The sequence below is a fragment of the Dermacentor silvarum genome, chromosome 5 (assembly GCF_013339745.2).
Source record: "Dermacentor silvarum isolate Dsil-2018 chromosome 5, BIME_Dsil_1.4, whole genome shotgun sequence".
NCBI classification, from domain to species: domain Eukaryota; kingdom Metazoa; phylum Arthropoda; class Arachnida; order Ixodida; family Ixodidae; genus Dermacentor; species Dermacentor silvarum.
Genome location: NC_051158.1, coordinates 30365070 through 30393064, shown reverse-complemented (window position 1 = coordinate 30393064; position 27995 = coordinate 30365070). Strand labels below are relative to the sequence as shown.

Below are 27995 nucleotides of genomic sequence, written 5' to 3'. Positions count from 1 at the left end.
ATCGCGGTACGAGGTGCCACTGCCCAACGTGCCTCAGAAAGACCACTACTTCCCGGTGATGTACGACACCTTCGGTCAGCCCGGCAGGAGACGTCGAGATCATCCGGCCGGTGTCCAGGAAGGTGGTGTACGTATCGGGCGGCTATAGCGACCACCCTTAGGTAGCAAACCCGGCTATAACATGAGGGTCGACTTTCTGCACGAATTGGACTAGAAAGGAAAAAAAATATCCTTACGTCATTTGAATGTGAAATCATTATGACTTCTCGAATTGGTTACGTCCACGGTAAGTGACGTCATACATTGTCACGTGTCCTTCACAACTCTACCTTAATCCACCTTGCTATAATTTGTGCCAACCTTAACCCACTTTAATTCACCTTCCTTCACTTTACTTCACTGTAATTCATCTTAATTCACTTGAATTCACTTTAATTTACATGATTTACCCATAATTACGACTAATTAGCGTTCGTATACCATTTGCTATCTTCTGTATTACTACTGACCTCATATGTGACGCTCATGACGTCACATAACTTTTTAAAACGCGTGAGCGTTAAGGGTCTCGTGTCGCAGAAAATCCGGCGTCGGCGTCGGCGTGAGCATCGGTGTCTGGCGGAATAATCATGCCGAACCAAATCATCCCGAACAACCCCGACCGGGCGGGGCCCTTCGCGTGGCCGCAAGGCGTTAGTGAAAAAAAGAATTGAATTTCTAAAAGTAAAATCCGTCAGAAAAATTGTGAAGTGCGACTTAATCACAACCTACAGACATGAGAGCGTCGGATTGTAATTTGAATATACGAGAAAAACAGCCTGATAAGCAGCCAGGGGTCATTGAACGTTATCGCGTTCCTCCCTTAAAGGCGAAGTTTAAGCGTCCTCCATTTCTGAGGGTGTTTCGCTGTACTTTGGTTCTAGGCAACATTGAAGGGAATGTTGAAAACCGAGCCTTTCTAAATTTTGATCGGTCCCCATGTCGCAGAAAATAGTGTCGTGTCGGCGTCAACGGCGTCCAATAACGCTATCGCGTTCCACTCTTAAAGGCGAATATTAAGCCTACTCGATGTTTTTGGCACCATTCGTTGCGGACAACGCCGGCTTTTATGCCTCATGGGACATATAATACTTTCGCAATAATAAGGCCATACTGCCGGCATCTTCTAAGACCTCTACCCGCCGCAATTGATGCATTAGATGGCAAATTCTTGCGCTAGTTGGTAACGAATTCTAAAGAAAGGTCTAAACAGCTTAGGTACTTGAAGATCGTGAGGAAAATTCTGAAGTTGTATAGTAAGCAGCCACCGTATTTTGCCACGCTCCCGGCGCACTCCCTCTGTAACGATGAATGTTAGTGAGCTCAGGTAGTCCAGATGTATAGCGTTCCGTTACACCAAACCACTAGATACGACGGCATACGGGTAGTTCCACATGGACGATATTTAGATGAAGGTCCTGGATCATGATTTTGGCACGTAAAAGCCCCATTAATTAATTTTTTAGCAGTATGATGTGAAATGCAGGAAGGAGATAAGAGGACAAAGCAGTTGCGTCATTCCAGTTAACGACCAGGGCGCACCACCTGCGAAGTAAATGTTGTTTCTTATAGGTAGTAGAGTGCTCCTCGTGCACATGCGAGCGTTTATTCAAACTGATATTACATGAAACAGCGCAAAGCTTACTGTGCTTAACATTGCGCCAGTCCCGATGCTGCACCTAGAAAAAAAAAGTGCGCCTGAACTATGACAGACTGACGTGCTATTATTCGCTGGCGATTGGCGGCTGATCCATAAAACAACACAAAGCTGAAATTTAAACGTATATCCGGTGGTAAAAATCGAAAGGCACGGTAGGATATAACCCACTTGACCACCCAGGCCGCCCGTAACAGGTTAACCTTCCCATTCGCGACCATATGACGGGCTCGAGCTATGACTTGGCGCAAACTGCTGGGAAATAGACACTTACGCCTTTTCTTACTTGCTTGAAATGTGTATGTGCTCCAGTGCCCCTAAATTTTGCAAGGTGTATGTTTGACACGAAACACCCTTCTAGCACCATAAAATCAATGAAAGGGTACATTAAGGGTGTTCTGCTAACAAATACATCCATTTAAGAAATTTTCTCAGAAAGCAGGGGTGTGAAAAAAAGGTTTTTCAACATCCAATCCACCCTTCAGGGTGTTATTTTCCTCAGTGTGTGTTGTTCTAGTACAACTAAGGAAAAAAACTTTTTATATTGCGTTTGCTTTTGTTTATGACGTCACGCGAAAGGTACAGGTTCATGCTTGGTGCAGGTTCCACACAAACTTGTCGACGCTGGTTTTCGCCGACCAGTTCCTTCAAATGTCCACTTACATCCCTTCGCGCTACGTGTACGGAGTCGGAGACGTCAAGTCTCCACTGCTGCGAAGCACGGACTGGCAGAAGATCACCCTCTTCAACGCCGGGAGATCACCTACGGTGAGAGAGAGAGAGATTTAATGGAGTACTGGAGAGGGTTGCCTGGCGGCATGCCTAGCATGCTGCTCCAGATGAAAAGGATGAAACAAGAAATGACGCACACAGTTCACAACTAACATACACAGGACACAGCACTTAACACTCAACTAAAGTGTTTCATTGAGACCAGTGCCTCTAAGAAAACACAAAATTGCCATCGTTGCATTAGGTTAGGTTAGGTTAGGCAGTGCTGACCCATGGGTCAAGGACATGTCTGATTGTGGACATTAAGGTCGTTCGGTGTAGTAGACCCATGGTCAGTTCCGTTTGTCTCTACAGACGTCACTTAGTGTGCTGTGAAACCCGGTGAGCTATAGTAAGACTGCAAAGACCATTCGACAAGTGAATGAGGAAGTAGTGACATCGCTGGTTAGAGACCATGGCGGAGAGAGTACTACGCCGTGGCGCTACGAATGCTTTTGCCCTGTATACGGACAGTACTGCCATACACGTGAAAGCATTTTGTTCATTGCAGCCATTTTCAGGGAATTTTGTAGAAGTATAGTCGACTACCTTGTGTGAAGGTAAGCCGGGTCACCAGAGAAACATCTGTGACGAGAGTTTGCCACTACCCCATAGTTGACACTATACTCCAGGCTATAGCATCGCGACTTTGCTATGTCCGCTCAAGGATTTGTGTCAGTGTGAAAAATAGACTCCGGTTAAACGAAACTCGCTTAAACAGAAATGCCACATATAAACCGGACGAAGGTGCTATCTTTGGTTTGCCATGCCTATGAACAATGTTAACAAACCTCGTTTTAAACAGAGCGTTTTTTTTTTGTGAACACCGGGTAAACGAAAGTGGAACCGAAACTTCACTTACCTCATCGGCTGTCATACTTCATATGAACCAGAGATTATATTGAAAAGAATTTTAAATGGTGATGCCAAATAGCCAGGAAAATCCAATGTGTCAGTGACTTACGCTGTCGTGGTATCATCAGCTGCTCATGCAGCGTTCACGTTGCCTAGATTTCGCGTTCCTTGGTGCATCGAGATAGCACCCATCAAACAACTCGCGCCAATAAACATGCGCCAATAAATTCCTTGCGCGAAAGTAGCTGTAATATTCCAAGCAGAGTACAATAACGTCTTTTTTTTTCACCGCTCTAGAGATAAAACATCCGATGATTTTGAAACGAAACAACTTTTCGTAATATTTATGCGTCCTTCGCATTAACGAAACTTCCAATAAACGGAACTATATTTTCTGTCCCTTCGAGTTCCGCCTAAGTGGAGTCTGTACTGTGTCTCTGTTTGAGCTGCTAAAACGAAACCAATCCATTCTGCACTTACTCAGCCTTGTAGTGATGAATGCTCAACTAGCCGTATTGGCTATGGATCGAGATGCTGATACATTAATCTTGTATCGCTTTTAGTGCAATAAACATTCCTCTCCTTCGTTCTCCTCCAACGAGTTTACGAAGTCACTTTACGAAGTCCCTTTACGAAGTCCCTTTACAGGGTCACTTTACGAAGTCACTTTACGAAGTCACATTACAAAGGTTCGTGTAGGGAGAAACGAAGGCGTTTCTTGTGTTTGCAGGAGGGCAAAAACTTGTACAGCAGCCACCCGTTCATGCTGGTGCACGAGGAGACCGGCGAGAGCTGTGGCATCTTCCTGTTGAACAGCAACGCCATGGGTGAGTCACGAGCTAGCATGCAGTCCGCCACGGTGCCATTGTCACAGCTGCGACGCTCATTCCTAGTGTCGCCGAATGAATGATCAAGAATGAATTCGGTCGACGTCTAACAGTTTTCTGCGAAGTGTTACGATTTATTAATGTTGCCACGAGTGTCCCGGATCTTGAGAAAATGTTGGGCAGCCACTCGCGCGTTCACAAACATGCTGCACGGACGTCCACAAAGTTAAGCACTTTGAAGATCCGCGTTAATAGTTGTAAACATCGTGATATAATCTTCTCTGTGATTTGGAAATTTTCAACAATTGTGGTGGAAACATTGGTGGCCCAAACTGTGATACTGGCTTTCTACAGTAACATATCTAAACACAAGAATTCGTGTCATCGTCATAATCGCCGTCATCGTATTTTTATGCCAACTGCAGGACGGAGGCCTCTCCCAGCGATCTCCAATTGCCCCAGTTTTGCGCTAGCTCGATCATTCCCAACTTGCGTTTGCAAATTTCCTTATTTAATCACACTACTTTATTCTCTGCCGTCCACGGCTGTGATTCCCTTCCCCTGGCACCCATTCCGTAACTCTAACGGTCCACCGGTTATCTAACCTACGCATTACATGGCCTGCCCAGCTCCATGTTTCTCTCTTAATGTAACTACAACATCGGCTATCCCAGTTTGCTCTCTGATCCACACCGCTCTCTTTCTGTCACTTAAGATAACGCCTATCATTTTTAATTCCATCGCTCATTGCGAAGGTCCTTAACTTGTTCTCGAGCTTCTTTTTAAGCTCCAGGTTTCTCCCCATATATTAACACCGGTAGAATGCAATGATTGTAATTTTCACAACGACAGGAATAAACTCCCAGTCAGGATTTGGTGGTACCTGCAGTATGCACTCCAGCTCATTTTTAATCTTACTGTAAATTTCCCTGTAGAGACTCGAGATGATGCACAACAATTTAACAATGCAGCAAATAAACCTCATCACATCCCGTGCAGGGGGTGCCGAGGAAAGCATTTTTTTTTCTGTTCTCGCGTAGACAACATGCTCCAAGCTGTGAGGCTCCCTCTTAACGACGTCCCGACGTTGACGTCTTGTAGACATCCGGCTCAAGCCGAGTCGCTCTGTGAGCAATTCACCTAAACAAGCGTACATGCTCTAGTTGATGTACAAAAATCGAAGAATGCAACCATTAAACGTCATAAAATATTGTGCACGAGGTGCCAAGAAAAACGATTTTTCTCTTCTCACAAAGACAACAGCAGCTCCAAGCTGTGAGGATTCCTCTTAGCAACGTCTTTACGTTGATGTCTCGCAGACATCCTGCTCAAGCCGAGTCCCTCGGTGACCTTCCGCACGACGGGCGGTATTCTGGACGTGTTCGTGTTCTTGGGACCCACGCCGTCCGAGGTGGTGCAGCAGTACACGGCGTTGGTGGGACGGCCGGCCATGCCTCCCTACTGGGCGCTGGGTTTCCACCTGAGCCGCTGGGGCTACGCGAGCATCGACGAGGTCAAGGAGACCCGGCGCCGAAACCTGCGCGCCGGCATCCCCATCGAGGCCGTGTGGCTGGACGCCGACTACATGGAGGCCCTGCGGCCTTTCACCTACGACAAGGTCCGCTTCGCCGGTCTGCCCGAGTTCGCGCAGGACCTGCACAAGCGAGACATGAAATTTGTCCTCACGCTGGTCAGTAGTACACCCCTATTCATGCGGGTGGCCACTAATTCTGTCTGCTGAGCTTAAAAAGATGTACTAAAGAATCAGCACTCAATTTATATGGGATTGCGGGGCGTTCTAAGCTGACTAAGTTAACCTAATCTAAACTTTTATTTCCATTCGTGAAGGGGTAGAATGGTTGGCTGTAACTGAAGGAGTTTGTATTGCGGCGTTGTATTTATATCGCTGTATTTTCTCGTATTTGAGCCATTTTGACGCAAGGCAAGTGCTCGAAACTTGCTAGGCCGAGTCTGTGAATCCTTCCCAATGTGAACCAGTTTGCTTAGCGGTAGAAAATAACTGGACTCAACGAGGTGCCGTCAAAGTTCATGACGTCACGGCGAAATAATGCAGGAACTTTAGAGCCCGGCATCGGCTCGTTCATTTCTGCGCATTTTTTTCTGGCTTACGAAGCGTTTCTAAAACTGTAACACCACATTTTTGCTATTACAGAAATGTTGTTCACTAACATACCTGGACTTATCACTGATCTTAACTTTTAACTTAACAAGCTTTACGTCGGGAGCTCCAGGGGAAACTCATTTTCTCGTCCTCTCACGAGGTTTGCTGCGTTACAGAAAAAAAAAAAAACTGAAATATAGTAACTGTAGGAAGTGTAATTTTTCTAGGCTGCCAACTTTTGTTTGTGAACTAGTTGAAAATTGCAGAATGAAAGAAAAGAAAGGAGAAAAACTTACGTATTGAGTTTACAACTATGTAACCCAGCAATAAAAAAACGATAACACAGTTCTTTAAATGGCACATATTGAGACATATAAAGCTTACAACTATTATGTGTTATCGTTCTGAAATATACTACTGGTTTCGGCCTACATTCAGAAAAATTTCTTTTTGTAAAACCGTCCAGGCCTTAAATAAATTCTGTCTCCTGCAACAGGTAGAATTAAGCTTTATTTTTTCTTAATTTCAACAAACCTTGTTCAAATTGTTTTCGCAGTTTGATGCGAGAGTTTTACATGTATTTGATTAGGAACTCGTACTTGACACCCGAGCTAGGGCTTTTTTTTTATAAGGAGCTGTTAACAAATTCAATTGCTGAAATACTGAATTTTCGGCCGCCCTTGAACGCGGATTTGCTACGTGAAACATGGCCAATCGCTGTGAAAATAAATATTGAAAATATTTGAAAGATATTTCTCCTCGCTCTTTCAAAAGTTTTACATCATTGATATTGTACGCGGTTGGGTCACGATTGAGCACGAAACATGTAATCGTTTCGTTCTCTTAAAAAAAAAACAGAAAAAAAAAACAGCGTGAGCGCAGGTATTTCGCATAAGCGGACGTTAAGCCCCCATATATCAGTCCGGTGTCTCGCAGTTTTGTCATGTATAGTTTTGCTTCAGAGTTATTGAATTTAGAGAACAACTGCGTATGCTTTATTTCTGCTAACGATGTGGAAAGTATTCTATCACGTTATGCTGAACAAGAACATTCGCACCGTCGTGCCATGTCTTCGCTGAAAAGAACTATAAATGTTGGCAGATGGCGAGGCGTACCTTTTGTCGAGCATGTCGGATAACTGCGAAGGAGTTGGATCATTGGAGTTGACATTCTTTAACGTATGATTTGTCATAAACTGCCTCTTTCTCCGTTAGCATCCCGGCATCGACGCGAACTTGGAAAGTGGCTCCTACCTTCCCTTCGACGAAGGTCACAAGACAGCCGTGTTCGTGAGGTCGGAAGCCGGTGACTACAACTACGGCATGGTGAGTGGTCGTCGGTGGTGAGGCAGTTCCTTCTGCAGCGCGTAAGCTTTGGTCATTTCCGAATGACATTAAAAAAAATAGAAGCGAATTCTTATTTTCTTTCAAATGCGCAAGATGCACCGATAATGACGTTATTAAACGAAATGAAAAAATGTGGTTGATCCCTCTTATATAGGAATCGGTATAGAACACGAAAGTGAAACGTGTCTTCACAGAAGTAGTGTAATGTTTATTGCACATTGATATATAATGTCTATTGGTGTTTTGTGGCTAAAGCGCCCTTAGGCGTTGATGCACCCACGCTGACGCCTGGTGGCACGTCTCCTCCATCACGACTACCAACGTCGATGACCATGAGCAACCGTCGTGCATATGGAAGCTGCACTACGCTGCACACGCTAGCACAACGCGAAAGACGAAGCACGTAACTGACACACTAATACAACGCGCAAGACAAAGCACGTAACTGAATCGTCACCGAGTCAAATCAGCGCGTACAGCGCGTCGTAATTGCAGCCTCCGCGATCAACTTCAGAAACATTTTCAGACCTAATTGCGGAGGCCGCGCTCCGCTGTGCTGAGTACGGTGAACGCCACTACCAACGCCACCTAGGTGGCGTTGGTAGTGCTTCTTGATGCCAGCGTCCCTTCGAATGCTGGCATCGAGGCGTCATAGAGCTGAGACCACCGAAGCGTTCACTGTCGGTGCGCGTTAGTGTCATAATGCAGTACTTCTCTTTTCTGCTCGTAGGCGGCGGCACCGCCCCGAGCAAGAGCGCGGGTACACGGAGGAGAGTTAGATATATAAGGCGCGTCTGTGTAGCTCTCTGCAAATGCGTTTGTGGCGCAATGGGTTAAACGCTCGGCGATCTATCGTCGCGGACCGAGAGGTCGTGGGTTCGATTCCCAAATTTTGCATGGTTGTGGAACTTTTTCTTCTGGTTTCTTTCTTTGTATTATGTTCCATGACGTATTTCCGTGACGGAAATACGTCAGTGAAGTCTTGGTGGACCCCGGAATAAAACACTTTCGTGTTAAAAAAAAACAGTTCGTGGGAACTTTTGTCATCGATAGGTGGGCAACACCAGGCAGGACACTGGAAGTGAGCTTCCCCCCAAGCTACCTATGACTTGGTGTGAAACTTGTACAGACAGTGTTCGTCGGATGTGAAGCAGATGTGTGACGTTTACATTGAATTTCCTCTACTACTTATGTGATACCACTACGGGGGGGGGGGGGGGGGGGGGGGTTGAGGCTGAGATGATGAAAAGACTTCTGCAGTCCTAATGGGAGCACGGCTCAGGGTCTTGGAGAGAGGGAAGTGTCAAGACAAATGATAAGCAGAAGGGAGGGTTAAAGGGGGGGAAAGTGGCGACCTATGGTGGGGCTGGCAGTGGGCGGAGTCTACTTGGCAGCACGCAGGAAATCTTTCATCACTCTTTTTGTTTGCTCCTTTTACCGTGCTTTCAAAGAAAAGCAAGGCACGCACCAGACTTCTTCCTCATCCTCTGTTGATTCTCTAACCTAAACAATGGCGCTTGCTGCGTGCCATTCTGTGCTTCTGTACTGAAAACCGAAATTAAGAAAAGAAACATACATATTTTTACTGGTTTATTGCCCGATGGAAACACTAGCCCACAAACAGCGTGGTAGGAGCTGTGTCTTCCCTATATTGTAGTTCGATGTCCACTATCCAGTTGGACGGTTGATACTGACTGCGAAGGTCTGGCGTTTTGGCAAGTGTCGTGGTCACAAATTGCGACTTTATTATGAATGATGCGTGCTTCAAAGACTGTACAGTGTATTCATTTCTAGGCAATAGCACGCACTTTGATGGCGATGTGGACGCAAGCACCGTTTGGTTGCTTTTTTTGGCATGTGCGTCATTGTGTCATATAGACAATCTACTAAGCAGCAAACGTGTCAGACTTGTCTTTCGTTAGAATGGCATCCACCGCTGCGTCCGTGTCGCCGAGGTTTATATTTGTACAGTCTCGGCGGGCGTGTTGGCGCATGCGTTTCTAAAGCTCGGCGTCTAGGCCAGCAATTTTCCTCAAAACGCCCCGTTACGTATAGCCCGTTCTAATTGCACACATCGCTGGTGATAACTATCATCAGCATATTTAACATCTTTTTCCTTATTTATACGACAAGGCTGTATATAGGGGATTTCAAGAATGGTTTTCGCGCGGCAATGGCTGCAAAGTGGTTTGGCGTGGTCGGTATAGTGAGGAAGCGCCGGCGCATTGGTACAGAGGGGAGCCAGTGAAGCACAGAGAATGCTCAGACTATATGAAATTACCTGTAAACCAGTTTGGCATCGCAGCAGAGTTGAGGAGCGAAATTTGTGCGATTGGTAGGATGTAGCCGCGCGAGCTTTGCGAAGTGTTCAGTCTCGTCGGAAACGTCCGTGCGCAAAGTCTTGTTCTTCAATCTCAGGGGACGGATACACGTCTACATGTTGTTGGAAATCAACACATGACTTGAGCATTGGGCTCTATTGTTCAATCATGTCTTTCAATTTAGAAATCCAGAACCAGTATTCACAGAACTAGCAGTAACTGGTTAGGTGAGGTTACAGCTTCGCCGTAGGAGTTTACCCTGCCCTTCGTCAAACGGCTTCATCCCACGCCCTATGGTAAGTAGCAGGACACGTGCTAAGAAAGTTAACATATCCAATGCTAAGTTCCGCTAATGCCTTTACTTGAAACGGGGCGTAATACACCGATGCGTAGTATTGACATCCACTTACTCCGTCAGCGTCCTCTATAACTTCAACGCTGTTAATATGTTTACCGAGATAGTTGAACATCTACGTTATTCCTCCAATGGCTTAACATTCCGTCTAACCCTCCGTCAACCTCAACAGCCGTTACCCTTCTCTCATTGCAGCTCATCAATGGTGCTGTTAGGTTACGTTGGGTTGGATTGTGTCAGGTCAGGTGAGGTTAGGTTAAGTTAGGTTAGGTCAGGTTAGGTTGTGTTATAGTTTGCTCATGACGTGTCATATTGCGCATCTTTTTAAACTGTCGTGGCGCGATTGTACCTCACGTCTGCACCGCAGGTGGGCAACCGCAGCCGGCTGGTGTTTCCGGACTTCACGCATCCGGCGAGCGGCGAGTACTGGACCAAGATGCTGTCCTACTTCCACGACGTGGTGCCCTTCGACGGACTCTGGCTGGTAACGGCTGTTCTTCGCTTGCGTCTTTCACCCAGAACGCCCTGGAGAAGCGTATCTGTCAGCACTCTACACACTTGAGTTGATCTCTAAGACTGATAAAAAGAGTGAGGCGGCTTGTCGACAAGAGATCAGATTGAATGCAAAAAGCCAGTCTTTACAGAAGAAAACATCCCGGTTGTTGTATAGAGCAGGAAACTGGGTAGTTGAATTTCCATGGACACAACTTATTCTAAACAGCCTTTTTGACCCAATGTAGGTGATTTCTCTTGAGACACTCGTGTTCCTACCCGCCGCGGTAGCTTAGTGGCTATGGTGCCTCCTGCTTCTGGGCACGAGGTCACGGGTTCGTATCCAGTGGCCGCGGAGGCCGGATTTCGATGGGAGCGACATATAGGAAAACGATCCTGTACGTGGATTTAGGTGTACATTAAAAGAAAACCACGCGTGTCCAAAACTACCCGGAGCTTTTCATTATGAGGTGCCTTATAGCCGCAGAGTTGATTTGGGGATATTAAATGCCAAGAATTAATGTATGAATGAATAAATGAATGATGAATCATAATGAACCAATCAATCAAACACTCAATCAATCAATCAATCAATCAATCAATCAATCAATCGTTTCTATTCTTGCGAGAAAAGAAAGCATAATTAGGACATCAGTTTTGACGCGTGTGTGATTCGCTTAGGACGGATTCATATTTTTCTGACGGTGGCCCTCATACCCTATATGCGACGGATGCTGCATTCGCTGCAACGCTGTGAGCGGAGGGTTTGTCTTTCCCTTAACGGTTGACCGTCACCGACCAGCAGGTCGTTAAGATGTTTCTATCGTCAGGGCAAAACAATTCGATAATTGTTATTCCCCCTGCAGCAGCTGTGTTTACTTGCCTATGATGACGTCCCTATACTATGCGTAGCTAATGTAAAGTTTACACGGAGTGGGAGACCTGTGCAGTTATGGCTGTGGGGTTCAAGTTCGCGCCTTTCTCGTGTGGCCTCGAGCATTGGTCGAGTTCGAGGCAAGCGAGATTCTTTTGCTGATCGACCGTTTCGCACAATGCTGTTCAACGATTTCCAGTTCCGGAACTCGCAATTAGAACTGCACGTATCAAGCTCCAGGGGATAAGTAACTGCTGCGCCACCCACCTGCAAGCCAGAGCCTGAAATTTTACTCCAGTGCGCACCGCTCGCTCGATTCCTGCTCCAATGCCTGATCCAATGTTTTGAAAGTTGCAAATCTTGATGAAAAACATTTGTTGATTGGAAATAACCATAGGAGCTCGCAATGATTTCAGTTCGCCCGTCTTATACTTCCCCTCTATAGATATACATAGTTTCGGTTTTCGCAAAAATAACGTAGTATAGTTCGTTTTGCTGTTGACCGATCCCGCAGCAATCGGAGACTACTCCGGAGCCCCTGTCGATTTCCGATGAGCGTGGCTGCATTCTGGAACGTAGATAATTGGTGGGGGAACGCAGGGCCGTGGGGGGAGTTTCGCAACTTGTATCATCGATGAGTTCTTTGTCTTTTACTCAAGGTGTGACTCTAATGTTCGTGTCCGGCCGCACCATGCTCTGCGCTCTGCTATTTTGTTGTCAGGACCTGAATGAGCCGTCGAGCCTCTACAACGGCTCTGAGCGCGGATGCCCGGCGTCAACGCTGGAGGAACCACCGTACCTTCCCGGTGAAGGAAACGAGGCACTTCGCACCAAGACGCTATGCATGACGGGTCGCCACTTCCTGTCCAGGCACTACAACCTGCACAACCTGTACGGGCTGACCGAGGCATTGCGCACATACGAGTGAGCCCAACTGTTTAGAATCTATCCCAGTTCTTTCTGAATCTTTTGTTAATGTCTTAAGTCTACTCTTAGTGTTTTTCTTGAGTATGACGTGTTGTTCGCGTCATAAATCATCGCTTTCTTCCTCGGTAATAAGCCTTGCTTTAAGCTTAAGTCTGTTCTTCGCGTTCCACTTTGAGTTTTCCTTTAAGTCCTATCTGCTTTCCACGTTCCTCTTGTGTATTCTGTTAAACTTAACCTTAAGTCTTAAGTCATGTTCTTATTATGTCTTGTTCGTGTCTTAAGCCTTCAATTTCTTCTTCAGCCGCAAGTCTTCCCAAAGCCTCAGGTCTCATATTGTTCTCCTTGAGTATTTTCTGAAGATTGTCTTAAGTCTCCTTTCTCTTGCCTCTCTCAAGTTTTCATGTCCCCTAAGTCTTCTCTTCGCAATCTTAAGTACTTTGTTATGTACTTGGTGTTTTGTAGGTACTTCGCTTTCTTCATCACCTGAGGTTCTGGCTGCATTAATTCTCTTGTTCGCGTTCTTCTTGAGTCTGCTTTTAAGTTATCCTGCAGCTCAAGTAGTAAGCCTTCTCTAAGAGTTCTTTTTATTTCGCGTTATTTCTTAATCTGTTCTAAAATCATCGATCGTTGTGGATTGTATTTGCTTGCTTTCTTTTTTTTTCAATCTTCCCTGAAGTCCTCGCTTGATCCTAAATGTTCTTTTCGCTTTGTTTTCTTCGTGTTTATCAACCGGCGGAGCTGCCTATTGTCAGATGCAAGAAATTATTCAATCGAAAGTTTATCTAGATTGCAAGAAAATTTAAGTGAGTGAGAGAGATTTTTGTATGTAAACCATTTTACGGAATCTTCGCAGTGCTGCCGTCCATTGCTCTCAAAGCTGGTGTTTTCTAATTGTATAAGCATTGGCGGGTACTAAATATGGCCGATTCGCATGCAGAAAAAACATGGTTGCACACGTCTCAAGCAGACGTCGCGACAAACTTTGGCGCCGCGACGCATGTCACTTGTCTTTGCGACTTCTCTGGCTGGTCAAGCCCGTTGTTATGCTAAGAATACCATGGTCTAGGCGCATGGTATGGCCTGTCACCTTTGTGCAGTATCATCATCTGCAGATGTTTAAGGGCCTCGCAAAACTACAACACAATTCTGCTTTTTCCAGCTCCCTGCGTCAGATCCTCCTGCGGAGACCGTTCATCATATCGCGGTCCACGTTCTCGGGGCAGGGTCGCTACTCGGGTCACTGGAGCGGAGACATCGAGTCCGACTGGGACGCCATGCGGTCGTCGATTCCGTGTACGTGAGAGCGCAGGAGCTGTGACAGTACTAGGGCTGTGGTAGTCTCTTTCGCTTTTTTTGCTTGTAGGTGGTGTATTTCCGCCCAAAACACGCACACACACTAAATATATTTACACCCTTATAAGTGAACAGTCTTCGGCACCCAATATGGCTAGCCCAGTGTGCACTTGGGTGTGCGCCAAGCGACGGAACAGTTCTCAGCGGTCGCACGCACCGGCGCAAACTAAAAAAAAATAAACAAAGTGGGCTGCGGCTAACCCGCCTGCAGACGGTCATGCCCCCGTCGTCTGCAACCGTCCCTTCCCGCTTGCAAGAGCCGGCAGCGCGGGCGAGCGGTGACCGTGACCGCGACGAACCCTCGCCTAAATCTTGGACGAGGATGCGTATGCGGCCAACCGGGGCCACACTACCGCAGTCCACCCAGCGAACAGCCCGAATCGGGGTGACTGTGAGGCCACCCCGCCACGACACTAGTCTCGAACCTGCCGCCTACCGACCAGACGACGTCGTGATACTTGACCACTCTGTCACCGATCGGGTGATAACGTAATAGTCTTCGGTGCCCAATATGCGTACCCAGTGTGCACTGGGTGTGCGGCAAGCGAGGGAACAATTCTCAGCGTTCGCAAGAACGCACCTGCGCCAAAAAAGACAAAGTTGAGTTCTGCGCCAGCGGGTAGCTGTACCATGCAGGCCGTTCACTTTCGCACTTCCGCTCATCCGGCAAAACGCCCAGTCCGCTGGCGTTTACAGGAGTACCAGACAAGCCAAATCTCTCTTGTGGCTGACGCTCCTCACACATAAAAAGCCTGTTGTTTCTGCTTGTTTCGTGTCGTGTCACTCCCTCCTGTTCAGAAGTCTGTTTCTTTCGTTCAGCATGGCACCGCATGGCAATTACACAGTGTTGTCTACTAAATGAGCCAAATATTTACCACGTAAATTCCAGGCAACGTTTCCATTCTACTTTGCTTTGGGAATGAAACCAATTTCGGTATCCAATTGGGAAATTTTACTGTTCGAACAATCCTGTTCATCTATGAATGAGACACACATACCAGGCACAGAAATGGAAAATATTTATTGTTTCCATCTCCTACCGCAGTATAAAGCTTTCGTCAATCGCTTCAGTGACATTAGCATGCTGCCCTATGTTTCTTTCTAAATTGTAATGAAGAAGACGAACATTCGTTTGTTTACGGTGACCATCGCAGCGATGCTGACGTTCAACATACTGGGCATCCCGCTAACCGGCTCGGACATTTGCGGCTTCTGGGACAACACCACCAGCGAACTGTGCAACCGGTGGCAGGCTCTGGGAGCCTTCTATCCGTTCGCGAGGAACCACAACGCCAAGGGGAATCTCGTGAGTGCAAGCTCGCAGCTATGGCAATCCAACTTGGTCTTTGTTAATTACTGCATTCGGGCTACGTTCGAAACGTTTCAGGGGCGTTATGGATGTATAAAGCGTGCTTTGTTTGTGCCATGGCTAACTCCCTTCGCCGTCGCCGTCGCCGTGAGGTTCCGTATGACGTCAATGGAGATGAAATCGTGGCCGCGCGCCGCCGAACGCTTTGTGCGAGTGAAGGGCGCGAGGGACGCGCTCTTTACGGGGAGTGAACGCACGCGGAGCACGCGCGTTCTGCGCCGTGCTTCTTAAGGCTGCAGAAGTAGGCGTCTCTTTCCTCCTTTACAATCACCATATATGTAGAGAAACGCGCCTTCTTCCGATGCGCGAGAGGCCGTGGGGAGGGGGGGAAGGGGGAGGGAAGGGGGGCGTAGCTGCGGCACCAATGCCTATTTATATCAGAGGCTCCGGCAACAGTCACCAACGCCGCACGCATTTTGAGCGAACGCGGGCAAAATGCCGACGGCGTGCAGTTCGGCGCGTTGTTTGTGCCATGGCTATCTCCTACAAATTTGCTTCGCAATTATGCTTCACCTTTCAGGAAACTGCGACAACTTTTTTTTTTACAGCGAAGCTGTTAAAGGCTAGGTTCCAGGAGATCGCGTCCGTCTAGTAGACTGACCGGCGTGTACAATTCACATAGGGCTCCATGTGCGTGGCGGTGTCAAAAGGGATGATGGATGGCCCATTGTTATACTCCTCGCCACCGCCGATGCCTCTTTCACAAGTGTCGCGATACTCGGCGGTGGCACGTCCTACCAATCGTTGTGCCCCTTTGTCTCGGGACGCAGAGATTGCGCTGGAGCTGTTATCAGCAGTTGCACTTTGGACTCGCTATGGGACGGACGCTCGTTTAATCACATCTTCCTGGATCCTGACGATGCCGTGCAGTGTGCCGCGGCTATGAACGCTGTGGTTCATACGCTAGTCTTTGACGATGGGGTGGACTTGGCGCAGCAAACGCACTACTTGGCCATCGCGCCGGGCGAAAACAGGACGCTGGTGCCCTTGCTCTTTGACGAACGTGCCGAAGACGCTAAATACACTCAATAATGATACTATATAAATTCGCTATAGCAATATTCACTACAGCAGACCCACCATAGTCACAGCTTCGCTGGCTTCCATCTTGACAGTAGTGGAAGGGCTCTGAATTTTTTGCCTGCTCTTCGTGGTGCTCTTTGCTGCACTGGTGTTTGACAGTGCAGTCACGTGGACAAAGCCGGACGGCAGCTGACACGTGAGATAAAGAAGTCGTTCATATTCAGCACTTAGCAGACAAGTGTCAGTACTACAGCTCTGTCACTATGCCATGAGGAACTGGCGTATTGAAAAGGTCACTTACGCGGCGTGCCGTCATTTGCATGATGTCACACCTTGGTGTACATCCGTAGAAATAATCCATAAAAAGACATGTGTGTTTACGAAATAAACAGTTGGAAGTTAGCGTCTTGTGCTGTTCCCGGTATGACAGGCCAACTAGCCTTTGTGCCTTTGTGGCCAGTAAACATGATGCGATAGAGGCCACGGAAATTGTGTGAAACAACAATTGATAGCTCCCGCTGTCAAACTCTCCGTGTCAGATATTTCGGTATGCAGAATATGGTCAAAACTATTACACATTTTTCTACTACAACTCTTCTCATCATGGCCGTAGTTTCAGCCGTGTGCAATAAAAGTTTTGCAACCTTAAGGCTATGAAGGGTTTTAGCCGCGAGACAAACTACTGAGCGTGTAAAAAAATTTACGGTGCAGTTGGGTGCATCCTGAAAGCCTCAGAAAGAATCAAGAGAAATGAGAAGTAATGGACGATGAGAAACAGGCGGGAAAGAGAAAATTTCAGGTGGAATTTACTGTTCACAAAGCGCCGGCTTTACAAACTGCTCAGGTCACGAATGCACAACCTTCGACGCAGAGGCATATACTTGAAACAGACATGCTATCAATCGAGGAGCCCGTGTTCACTCTCAAACACTTGTTCCAAGCTTTATTCCAACCACTGTAGCTGCAGAGCTGGTATAAATGCGGTTTTATCGTGAAGCTTCCGTAGATGAACCTGGTGCTGGTTTCCCTCTCAGGACCAGAATGCGACTTTGAAATAACCGCTGTACAAGAGAGATATGCATCAGCCAATTATGTTAACTCATCTACGTGACGTCACGGCAGAGGTGAGCGTTGGTTTCACTGTAAAGTAAACCTTGTGCATTTGCTTCGGTCGCAGGACCAAGACCCGGCTGCCATGGGCGGTCCCGTGGCTGCCACCGCAAAGAAGACGCTCAAGATCCGCTACTGCTTCCTGCCCTACCTGTACACCCTGTTCTATCGCAGTCACGTGTTCGGCGAGACGGTCGCCCGGCCTCTGTTCTTCGAGTGCGTTGTCATCTCTCGCTGTCCCAGCGCCCCCTCTAGTCGAAGCGCAACAATTTTTTTTCGGGATCACGGTCGGACTTCACTCAATAGTTATACGAACTGCTGTAAACAAATGTCCCTATCACAACTCTGTAGATCCCTACTTGTCCCTCTAGACCAGAATCTGGTACTCTCGAACAACCAGTGAGTGCAAGGACACTTAATCTCGACACCCGTTTACCAGCTGTCGGTGCAGCCCACGCTGGACTGCAGGAGCTGTGACGGAGCAGCTTACGTCAAAGCCATGGCGAGCGAACATTGGCTGAATGGCTGAAAGCATGCGATAAGGATATAGGCTTAGCATTATCTCGGTTCTTTCCTGGTTTCCGCCAATTACCGCAGTCCCCGATAAAAGATGGCTGCCCCCTAGAAGCACTGCTAATTCTACAGCGCCGAATTCGCAAAGCGTTTGCTCCTAAGTGATCTTTGTCCATTGGTCGGCCGCCAATAAGACGTCTAACGCTACCGATTAGCTGGCAATTGCTCTTCGCGATCAGTTCTAGCGCAATAGCATTTTGTGAACGTGGGCTCTCGTCTACACGTAAGCCCCAGGTGGTCACTGTCTCTTTCAGGTCTCTGTATTGACCTTTAAGCTAGATAACACGATAACAAAGCAATGCCGATACGTTGGCAAGTGGCATTACTGAACACGTGCTCTCATCTATCATTCATCCACGTAAATGCTGATCGCAATAATGCGATTACATTAACGATAAACATCTCCGAAAGATGCGCTCTGCCTGAATTTTCTTAGACCACATACGTTTCGACTTCCTTATTGTTTCCTGGAGGTTGCCCTAATGGTCGGTTGCCTGTATGGTTTTTTTTATTGTATGGTAATGGTTGCCCGTCATATGCAATAGCCAGCGAAAACGCGACTGGCACTTAACCATTTTTTTCTGCACTGCACGCAGGTTCCCCAAGGACGTCAACACGTACGCCGTGGACACGCAGTTCCTCTGGGGCAGCGCCCTGTTGGTCCTCCCCATTCTGGAGCCGGTTAGTTGCGCTCATGACACTTACCGCGCGTGTTCAGCCACAAACAAAACGCTGTAAAGACTTCAAGCTAGCGGTCGCGTTTACTACGTGAATCTCTGCAAACAACCTTCGATCACTGCAGTGATATTCCTGATTCGCGCTGGCGATCTGATACACTGCCGAGGCGAGGCTAAACGATTGCGTAAGTCGTAAATGAAGAATAATTACACGCATCTCAAGTCTCTTTGCATAGCATTCGACTGACACGATAAAGGACAGCTTCGCTTAACATAAGTTTAAACGAGCGTACGTGTTGGATGTGCCGTAAATTATTGAAGTATATTATGTGAACTAAAGAAAACCACCATGAAAAAGAACGAACAATATACAGTTGGTGACACACTCGTAAAGTGTCTGTCTTGCCGAATTCTTTGCACTTTTTTCAGAACTCGACGAGCGTGAAGCCGTACCTACCCCGTGGCATATGGTACGACGTGATGCTCGGCCTGCCCTACCACAGCGCCGGTGAAGACTTCCAGATGGCACCGCTCAACGACTCCATCTGCCTGCTCATTCGCGGAGGTCACGTGGTGCCCTCGCAGGAACCGGCACAGACCACCGCCGCCAGGTGGGGTTTTGTGTTTTAGTACTGGAAGGGCAGTGAAGATGTGGCGGTGGGATCGTCGCAGGCATACATATACAACTTTTTACGAGATGATGCATATTGGAACAACGCTAGATTGCGACAGGGCATAGGACGTGAAGGGCTTACAAAGGCTGTACGTAGGTGACGTACTTGTCACCGTCCCCTATTTAAAGGGAATGCTATTATAAATCACTATGAGTGGGGAAAATGAGAGAACTGGCGATATAAAAAGCCGGCAGATCCCAATTGACCCTGTGGGAATCGATGTTACGCGAAGCAGTGTGCGGGCAATTGCTTTCGCGATCAGTTCTAGCGCAATAGCGTTTTGTGAATCTGGGCTCCCGCCTATACGTAAGCCGAAGGTGGTCACTGCCTCTTTCAGTTCTCTGTATTAACCTTTAAACCAGATAACGCCATAACAAAGTAATGCCGATACGTTAGCAAGTGACATTCCTGAACACAAGCCTATAACAGCTTACGCTGTAGGATACCCCAGCTAATGAAGTGATTGTTAAGAAATAGTGCAGTTTGTCATTCATGTCATATACGACATGCCATGAGATGTCATTCATTACCGCGTCACTTTCCACGAAAGTTTGGTACCATACACTATCATGCGCGTTAGCGGCGGCGGACAACATCACCACCACAATCGAATATTTCAATGAGCCTATAACAGCTTACGCTGTAGGATACCCCAGCTAATGAAGTGATTGTTATGACATATTGTCGTTTGTCATTCATGTCATTCATGACATGTCATGCGATGTCATTCATTACCGCATGCTTGTCATGCATGCACATTCTGATATACGCTGTGTTAATGAAATGGCCACGACCAGTTCACGACATATAGCTCGTCAGAGGGAGTCAGAGGGCACATATAGTTGTTGGTTGCAGAGACGGAAAAAGTGAAATCACGATCTCACCGGTGTTTGAAATGCTTGTTGTGTTCTTGTGTTTTTCTTCTGGCGGATTGGCCTTTGCGATACACGGCCATCAGCTCAGCTCTCAAAGGGGAGAATACAGGTAATACCGGTGGTAGGAATCGGTAATAATTTAACCGGTACGTTTACCACAGCGTGTCGTAAAATGTTGCATGCGGCAGGTGCAACAAACCACAGACTACGGGCCCGGACTACAACATCGGAAGGGCGGTAGAAGGAGCGAGTATCGAGAAAAAAAATAATAACGAAAAGAAGAAGAAAGAGAAGAAGAAACCATCCCGACGACATTTAGCATGCAAAAGCTCTGTGCTGCCTCCTTTAATTGTGTGCGGTGGGAATACGTGTTCAAAGGTGCTATCAATGCTACGAAGACTCTCTGAGACAATTGCTCCCCTTCCGTGCCGCGTAAACCCCGTGGGATTCACCGCTGTACACAACGATAGGGATGAGCTGGTACTGCGAGATAGCTAATGCTCGCACTGACGACTACGCGAGTATAACGTTACTCTTCTTGCGAAGAATGTGTAAATGTTTTGGAAACTAACCTGCCCTCCTTAACAGATTTCGTCTTCTTAGAATTTTTTGAGGCGCTTTCGTTGTCTTCAACGAGATTCATTTGTCGAATTTCCAGCTGATCAAAATACTGTCGAAATACAGCTGATCAGTAAAAAAACATGACCCGTGGGCTCGGTAATGCTGGCAAGTGTCGCTGCCGATGGTGATAAAAAAAAATCAGTAGCCCCTCACCTGTCGAGGAAATGGGGGTAAGCGCAGCTTGTCCTGTGTTTCTTCGGTGTTCCTCGGAACGAATTGCACTGACGAGTACCACGTTGTGCGCGGACTCCAACCGGCCACACGCACTGCAGCTGGCTCCGAAGTTCTGGTTGATAAACTCGCGTTGAAACCTGGCCGGCGCACCAGGGAAGTTGGCGCTAGCGTTGCTGAGGCGTTGCACCACCATTGTCGGGTTCCTAGAGGGCAAGACGACCCTGACGTTTGACCTCGACATCGCGCTACCGCAACTCGGGGTCCGTGGCTCTTCGCTGACGTTTCGCCTGGGCTTCGGAATCGCTCACGCCAGTATCGGCACGTCGAAGACAAGCCCTTTCCCGAGCGCGTTCGTGGCGCCGTTGCTCAAACGCAGCCTGCTTCTCGGCGGAACGCACCACGCGGGGCCTTCCCATCCGGGCGCCGAAATTGATCTGAGTCGAGGGAAGCCAGCCTTAGCATGTACCAACCACATTTTCCTTCCCTGCGACACATCAAACGACCCTGATTGATCGCGCACGTCACGTGATCCGGCGCAGTTTTCCCCGAACCTGCTGGCTCTTTCTTTCTTTCTTGTCCCTGGATCATACCCGCGTATACAATGTGGGTATGTACCACACGTGAGTTTTTGCGTGACTACAACGCCACCGAAACTTATGGGCCAATACACGCTTCGCTTGAAGAACTAATGGTTGGGTTTACAATCACGAAACTGCGCAATATAAGGTATTAATGATTCTTACTGGAGAGCGCCAATTTTATTATTGCTATGTCAATTGTACGGACACTCCAAGCGCATTTCTGCCGTCGGCGTCGCCGTGATCTTCCGTAAAATGTCCAAACACGATAATATTGTCACCGCGCGTAGTACGCTGTATGTGCGAGTGAAAGTTTGCGAGGGTCAGCCGACGATCGCGGCTCAATCTCGCGCGCGCGAGGGTGAAAGGCGGGCCGGAAGCGCGCTGTCTTCTGTCGCGCGCGTGGCACGGAGGTGTGAGGAGGCGAGGGAGAAGGGACGTTTTATTCCGGCGGCTGCTGCTTACGTCGCAGCCGCTTGGCCGCCGTATCTCGAAAGCCATCTGTGACGTGGACAAAGTGCGCGCCCGCGCGGGCCTCATCTTCGAAGCGATCTGCGATGTGGACAAAGTACGCCGAGTGTCGGTACTTTCGTAAGCGCTGTGCTTTCATCGTTTAGTTCGCGTTGAAGCGATAGACAGCACGAACGTCCATTCGCTCGCTGCTGCCGCTGCGCTTCCTCACTCCAGCGTTTTACAGCCAGTTTCAGCGGTCATCGAGCGAAATGTGTTCATGTTTACCTGTGCGCGCCTGACACCGTGCTTGTTATTTCGGTAGTAAGCGAATCTTTCCAAGTTTACACGGCCGATAAAGTTACCATTCTTACTTCGTACAGCTATCTACTAATTTGCTATCGCAATCGATGCTTCGCCATCGGGCGAAACTCCGACATTTTTGTCTTTTATTTGGGCCGCCTGGGCTTCTTGAACTAGCAGCTAAAGCGTGGTTCGTGAGAGTTTTCGCATCCCTGCCCAAGCGGAACGTGGCTGCTGGGGAATCGAACCCAGGACCTAATGCTCAATGAGGGCGATGGCATAGCCACAGAACCATGCGCGGCGATTGCCGATGATGAGAGTAGTAGTTGTGAGGCGTGTGAAACGTCACAACTAGTGCAAGTAGTGCAAATAGCGCAGCGACGTCATAGCCACTGAACCATCCTCAGCGATGGCCGATGGTGAGGGTAGTTGTGACGTGTGTGAAACGTCACAACTAGTGCAGTAGTGCAAGTAGTGCCGTGAAGGCATAGCCACTGAACTATGCGCGCGGTGATTGCCTATGATGAGTTGTGACGTGTGTGAAACGTCAGGTGGTGCAGAGTCTCGGTGACTGTTGGCCGCATTCGGGCCGCCACGAGACATGCACACTATTGAGGTGCTGTGACGTGAGCAACGTTTAGCGTAATGCTGTCTTTCAATGTATATGTGCAGTCGGCTGAAGCCTTTCAACTTGCTCGTGGCTCAAAACCATGACGGGCTGGCGACTGGTGAGCTCTACTGGGACGACGGGGAGTACGTCGGTAAGCACTGGATTCCGCGAACACATGGACGAACGCTTTAATTCCGTTTTACTCGAAATATAGAAGCTAATTACGCGGGGATTGCCCGGTAGAATTATGCGTAACACGCTGAACTGCTCTGATTTCACTGTGGCAGCTTCGCTGACTGTAATTAATTTTCGTTTTACTCGAATGAAGAATTTAGTATCATTGCATTGCCTGTTGGTAGTGCACTCGCGACTCGCAATCTTTTTTTTTATTTAAAAAGGCAATCACTAAAATCACTCGGAGGTGTTTTGTATACCCCTTTTGGGACAAGTAGAAACCGGACTTTTCAGAAACCCGCCGGGGTGGCTCAGTCAGCTATAAGGCATTGTGCTGCTGAACACGAGATCACGGGATCGAATCCCGGCCGCGGCGGCCGCATTTCGATGGAGGCGAAATGCAAAAACGTCCGTGTGCTTGCGTTGTAGTGCACGTTAAAGAACTCCAGGTGCTCAAAATTTCCGGAGCCCTCCACTACGGCGTGCCTCATAATCAGAACTGGTTTTGGCACGTAAAACCCCAGAAAGAAGAAGAAGACCTTTCAGAAAATTGATGCATAGGAGGGAGGACATGTTAGAATGTGACGTCATGACATTTTGCGTTTTCGAGCGAACGACGTTGCAATAAACGCCTCTGTGCATAGCAGCATTTTATACGAGCCCACTAATAATCTGTCTGTATTCGCATACGAATGGGCCGCAAACATCATGTCTGATTAGGCAGTCTTGATTCACCGTCCGGCGTTAAGTTAAGCCAATAGGTCTAGCCAATTGGACTTATTACGAAAATATTATTTAACTTACATGGTATACTTTATGAACACGAGGAAAGCAAGTTCGAATGAAATGTGGTGAAGTCGCCAGGAAATTACCGAAGTGATTCATCGTGACGTAATAGATTACGGCTATGATTAGTTGATGCTTCAAATCAAGATAAAAAAAACGGAGTTTCACCCAAGAATATAATTACTTACCTGAGCGAGGACTCATATTTGCGTAAGCACTGCAAAATGGGTAACGTCAAGTGACGACGTCATCGGGGGCGTGGTTTGATCGTTACAAAAACAGGTGTGCAATCATTAAACAATACTCCCTTCTCTCGTACGTGTTGATCTTGCGGAAAGTTTTACCAGTTCAAAAGGAAATAGTGCTGCTTAGCCCTAAAACTTAAGTTATCTAGCATATATACTGGGTGTTTCATCGAACGTTTTCCCAAAAACATTTTAACGTTTCCTGTGGCAGATAGCACAATTATAGTTCATGAGCTGGTATACTCGAAGAGGCGGACGCTACTTGCACAAAAAATTGAAATACATAATTGACTAAATAACAAAAAATAATTAATTCAGTGTTTAACCAATTACCTTAAGACCCGTATTGCAATTTACAAATTCTAGTGGAGGAGTCCGCAAGGCAGATCCACTTGAAACGAATTCTCAGGATGACACCCGTTTCGAAATATTAATTCCCGAACTTTTCGGAGAAATGCATCGGCGTTCCAGTTACTTTTGTGCTTCAATGCAATAAAACGACGTTTTGTTAAGAAAGTAAGCATGCGTGTGTGCGTGTGTGTGTGTGTGTGTGTGTGTGTGTGTGTGTGTGTGTGTGTGTGTGTGTGTGTGTGTGTGCGTGCGTGCGTGCGTGCGTGCGTGCGTGTGTGTGTGTGTGTGTGTGTGTGTGTGTGTGTGTGTGTGTGTGTGTGTGTGTGTGTGTGTGTGTGTGTGTGTGTGTGTGTGTGTGTGTGTGTGTGTGTGTGCGTGCGTGTGTGTGTGTGTGTGAAAATCCGCCGAGGAAGATCACGAAGAGAAGCATACGGCCCTGCACCCTTAATTGTGCTTTTCCTTGGGGTTAATTATAAAATTGATACGTGCCGATTAGCGCCACCTGTGGCTCCTCTCACAGAATTCCTTTAGTGTCGACAACTTGTTCTTTATCCGCGACAACTGAATTCCGAGCTAATCGCTCTCACGGTATGTTCCAGGTTCCTACGAAAAGGGCGAGTACAGCCTTATCAAGTTCGTCGCAGTCAAGGTGAGATTGTTTCTGTCGGTCAGTGTTTGTGCGTCTGTGTGTGTGTGGTAATTTAATCAATAGGGACACGTGGTCACGTGCTTTCCCTTTGTTACCAAACTCCACTTGTCCTGAAACGCAAAGCACTGCGAAAAAAAGTACTGGCAACCGCTTTTTGCAGGTGTCACTGTTGCTCCATATTCCTAGAGATCTAGATGTCTAGTAAACTCGAAGGAAAATTTACGTGCTTTAGGGCTTATATTGGCCCTAAGCAATAATCGGCATCCATGAGCGCGTTATTTTTCTAATATTCTGCATGACTGACACATTAAGACGCTATACCACGCTGATACACGCGTCCCGTTCGTGACCTTAAAGTACAGGGCGTGCACTGTCATAAAATGGAAAGGTACGTTCGATAACCATTATTCTTTGGGACAAAATACGCCCAAATGGGTGTAAATGTTTCTTCGAGTGCATATTTCCCACTAAAGCTCACAGTATTCAAATGAAGCAGGCTGCCTGAGCTTGTGAAGGTCTTTCATAAGAGATTTCGCGCGGTCTAGAAAATGGAGTCAGCTATTACGTCAAGAAATTGCGACTGCGCCTCCTTTACTCTTTTGAAAGAATCAAACTGCGACACGAAGGGAGTGCTTGCAACTCTTTTCCGCGGCATTACCTGTAGTGTCACATTTACCAGCACTTCCGAGAGTCATAGCATGCTACTCAAGAGAGCAAATTTTAATTTTTACGTGGAGTATATATAGCTTTACTCTTCCTGTGAACGTCCTTTATTGGCTGCAGTTGGAGCCTGGTGCGATAAAAGAGTTGATAAAGAGTTAGTTGTTGTTAGAACGTAGGATTTCTGGGTCAGCCTGTCCGCCTCGTTATTTGTAAACATGAGTCTGTCGGTTTTGTTACACGCAGAACACGGTTTCGAGCATGTGCGTGCACTGTGGCTACGACAGCATCATGCTGCTGAACGCCGTCACAGTGTACGGAGTCACGGACAAGCCACGGGAGGTTCACTTCAACAGGCTGCCCACCAACTTCACCTACAACCCAGCCGGACAGGTGGGCGGCCGATCCGTTTGCGCGCGGGCGTTATACTATACTTCGCGCACTGCTTCGAGAGGCGTAGCGCTCCGTACATAGTGCGCCGTGCTATATTTCGAGCAAACGTTCGTGGTGTAGCTTCGTCCTAGAAAGGTGAGTTCGGACCTCAAAATGACGCAATTTTATTGGCGGGGCTGTGCACTACCCGCGGAATCGGTCCAGGAAAGAGGTTCAGGAGATCGCGACTTCTTCGGAACTCGCTCCGGCTGTCTCGCTGTCACCCGGGACGCTGCTAGTTCACTCAATGCAGTGTCAGTACCCCTTTGAATGCCGTATTTCTGTGCGTATAACCCGCCCCGAAAACCTCAAAAAATTTGACAGTAACGTGGGGGCAGACGAGCCGGAGCATTATGCAAATTTCGCCTTGAAGCGTGGCTTCACAACACGCGCCGCGTTGCCGTGAAGCCACACCTCAAGGCGAGGTTCTCCGCCATTCAAAGTTTCGTTATCTCCTATGGAACCCCCACACTCTTTCTCCCCGCCCCTATACGTGTCGCAGCTCCTTCTCTCACCTCTCTCATGGTCGCCCATTCTCCTCTTCACGGGTCGCCATTTTGCGTTTACTAGTTAGCGAATAGAGCGCGCGGCGGCGGCGAACTCCTGCGTTACCCGGTCGCGCGGCGCTCCCTCGGTACGCGCAAAGCGCTTCGAAATACGGCTGTGGGCCAAATCATCGTTGAGATTTTCGGCTCGGTCGAGTTTGCTCCGTCGCCGCTGTCCATGCGAGGCCCGTCCGCGCTGTCATCCGCTGTCGTGCGAGTGCTAGCCGCGAAGTGATCCGATTCACGTAACATATCACGTGGCTGATTGGTCCGCGATGATGTCCGGCGTGTGAATCCAGCTTTGTCAGCACCGGCGGAGAATGAGGGAGCCGAGCCGCTGGCCGTACGCACGACGTGGACGAGTCGTGTATGCGCGAGTCGGAACGGTTTTTGCGAAGGATTTGAGCGTTGTATGCAGTTATTTCTATGGATTATACGAGCGGATATATGTATTTTTTTTCGGGCTGTTGTGATTGAGGGTGTGGGTTTCACGCGGTGGCAGGTTATACGCGCATAAATATGGCATGTAAGCGGTACTTGTGACTGCAATGTGCTGCCATAGTCTGGATATGCAAGCAATTTATTGAGTGCGTTTTCTTTGATAGAGACGCGTTGCGGACGATTGTTAGCAAACGAAATTGCTTTTGGTGACGCCAAGTATATTTATTTTCTCCAGTGTACGATTTTCTCCAGGCGCGCACGAATGCACGCAGCTATCCATCCGTACGCACATACGTATGTACTACATACTACACACTAACAAAGAAGTTACGAAATTCACAGGGAACGTTGTTGTAGTTAGGTATTTATTGCTTACGTCATATTTTTAAGCAGCATCGGCACTTTAATTGACATTGCACACTATGATTACGTCCTGGTGTAGTAGGCAAGTGAACGGCGAAATCTGTACCTCCGTGGACTCGGTGTACAGCACGACAAACCCCGTGTGTGTGTGCGAGCATGCGCGTTCTCAGAGACTCGCTCGTAGACATCACTCAGACTTGATCGTTCAGAAATCTCTTTTCTCGTATGACTTGAACCTCGACGGCGGGCAGATGATTATCGATAAACTCTCACATTTTCGTTCGTTCGTTCTCCCTTGCAGTTCATGAAGGTGTCGAGTCTGCACTACCAACTCACCAAGCCGTTCGTGCTGACGTGGAACCGCTGAGGAAAA

General features: G+C 47.7%; 1 protein-coding gene across 1 annotated transcript; it reads left to right on the top strand.

Moving 5' to 3' along the window:
* LOC119454033 (lysosomal alpha-glucosidase) lies at positions 1-27989 on the top strand. Its single transcript, XM_049667880.1, has 16 exons — positions 1-127; positions 2299-2464; positions 4053-4149; positions 5469-5839; positions 7486-7596; positions 10661-10777; positions 12381-12583; positions 13746-13879; positions 15094-15245; positions 17509-17657; positions 18611-18695; positions 19121-19302; positions 23039-23127; positions 25132-25181; positions 26088-26234; positions 27924-27989. Exons 2-16 carry the CDS (start codon positions 2348-2350, stop codon positions 27987-27989), a joined length of 2070 nt encoding a protein of 689 aa, XP_049523837.1. The 5' UTR covers positions 1-127; positions 2299-2347.
* The last annotated feature ends 6 nt before the right edge of the window (positions 27990-27995 follow it).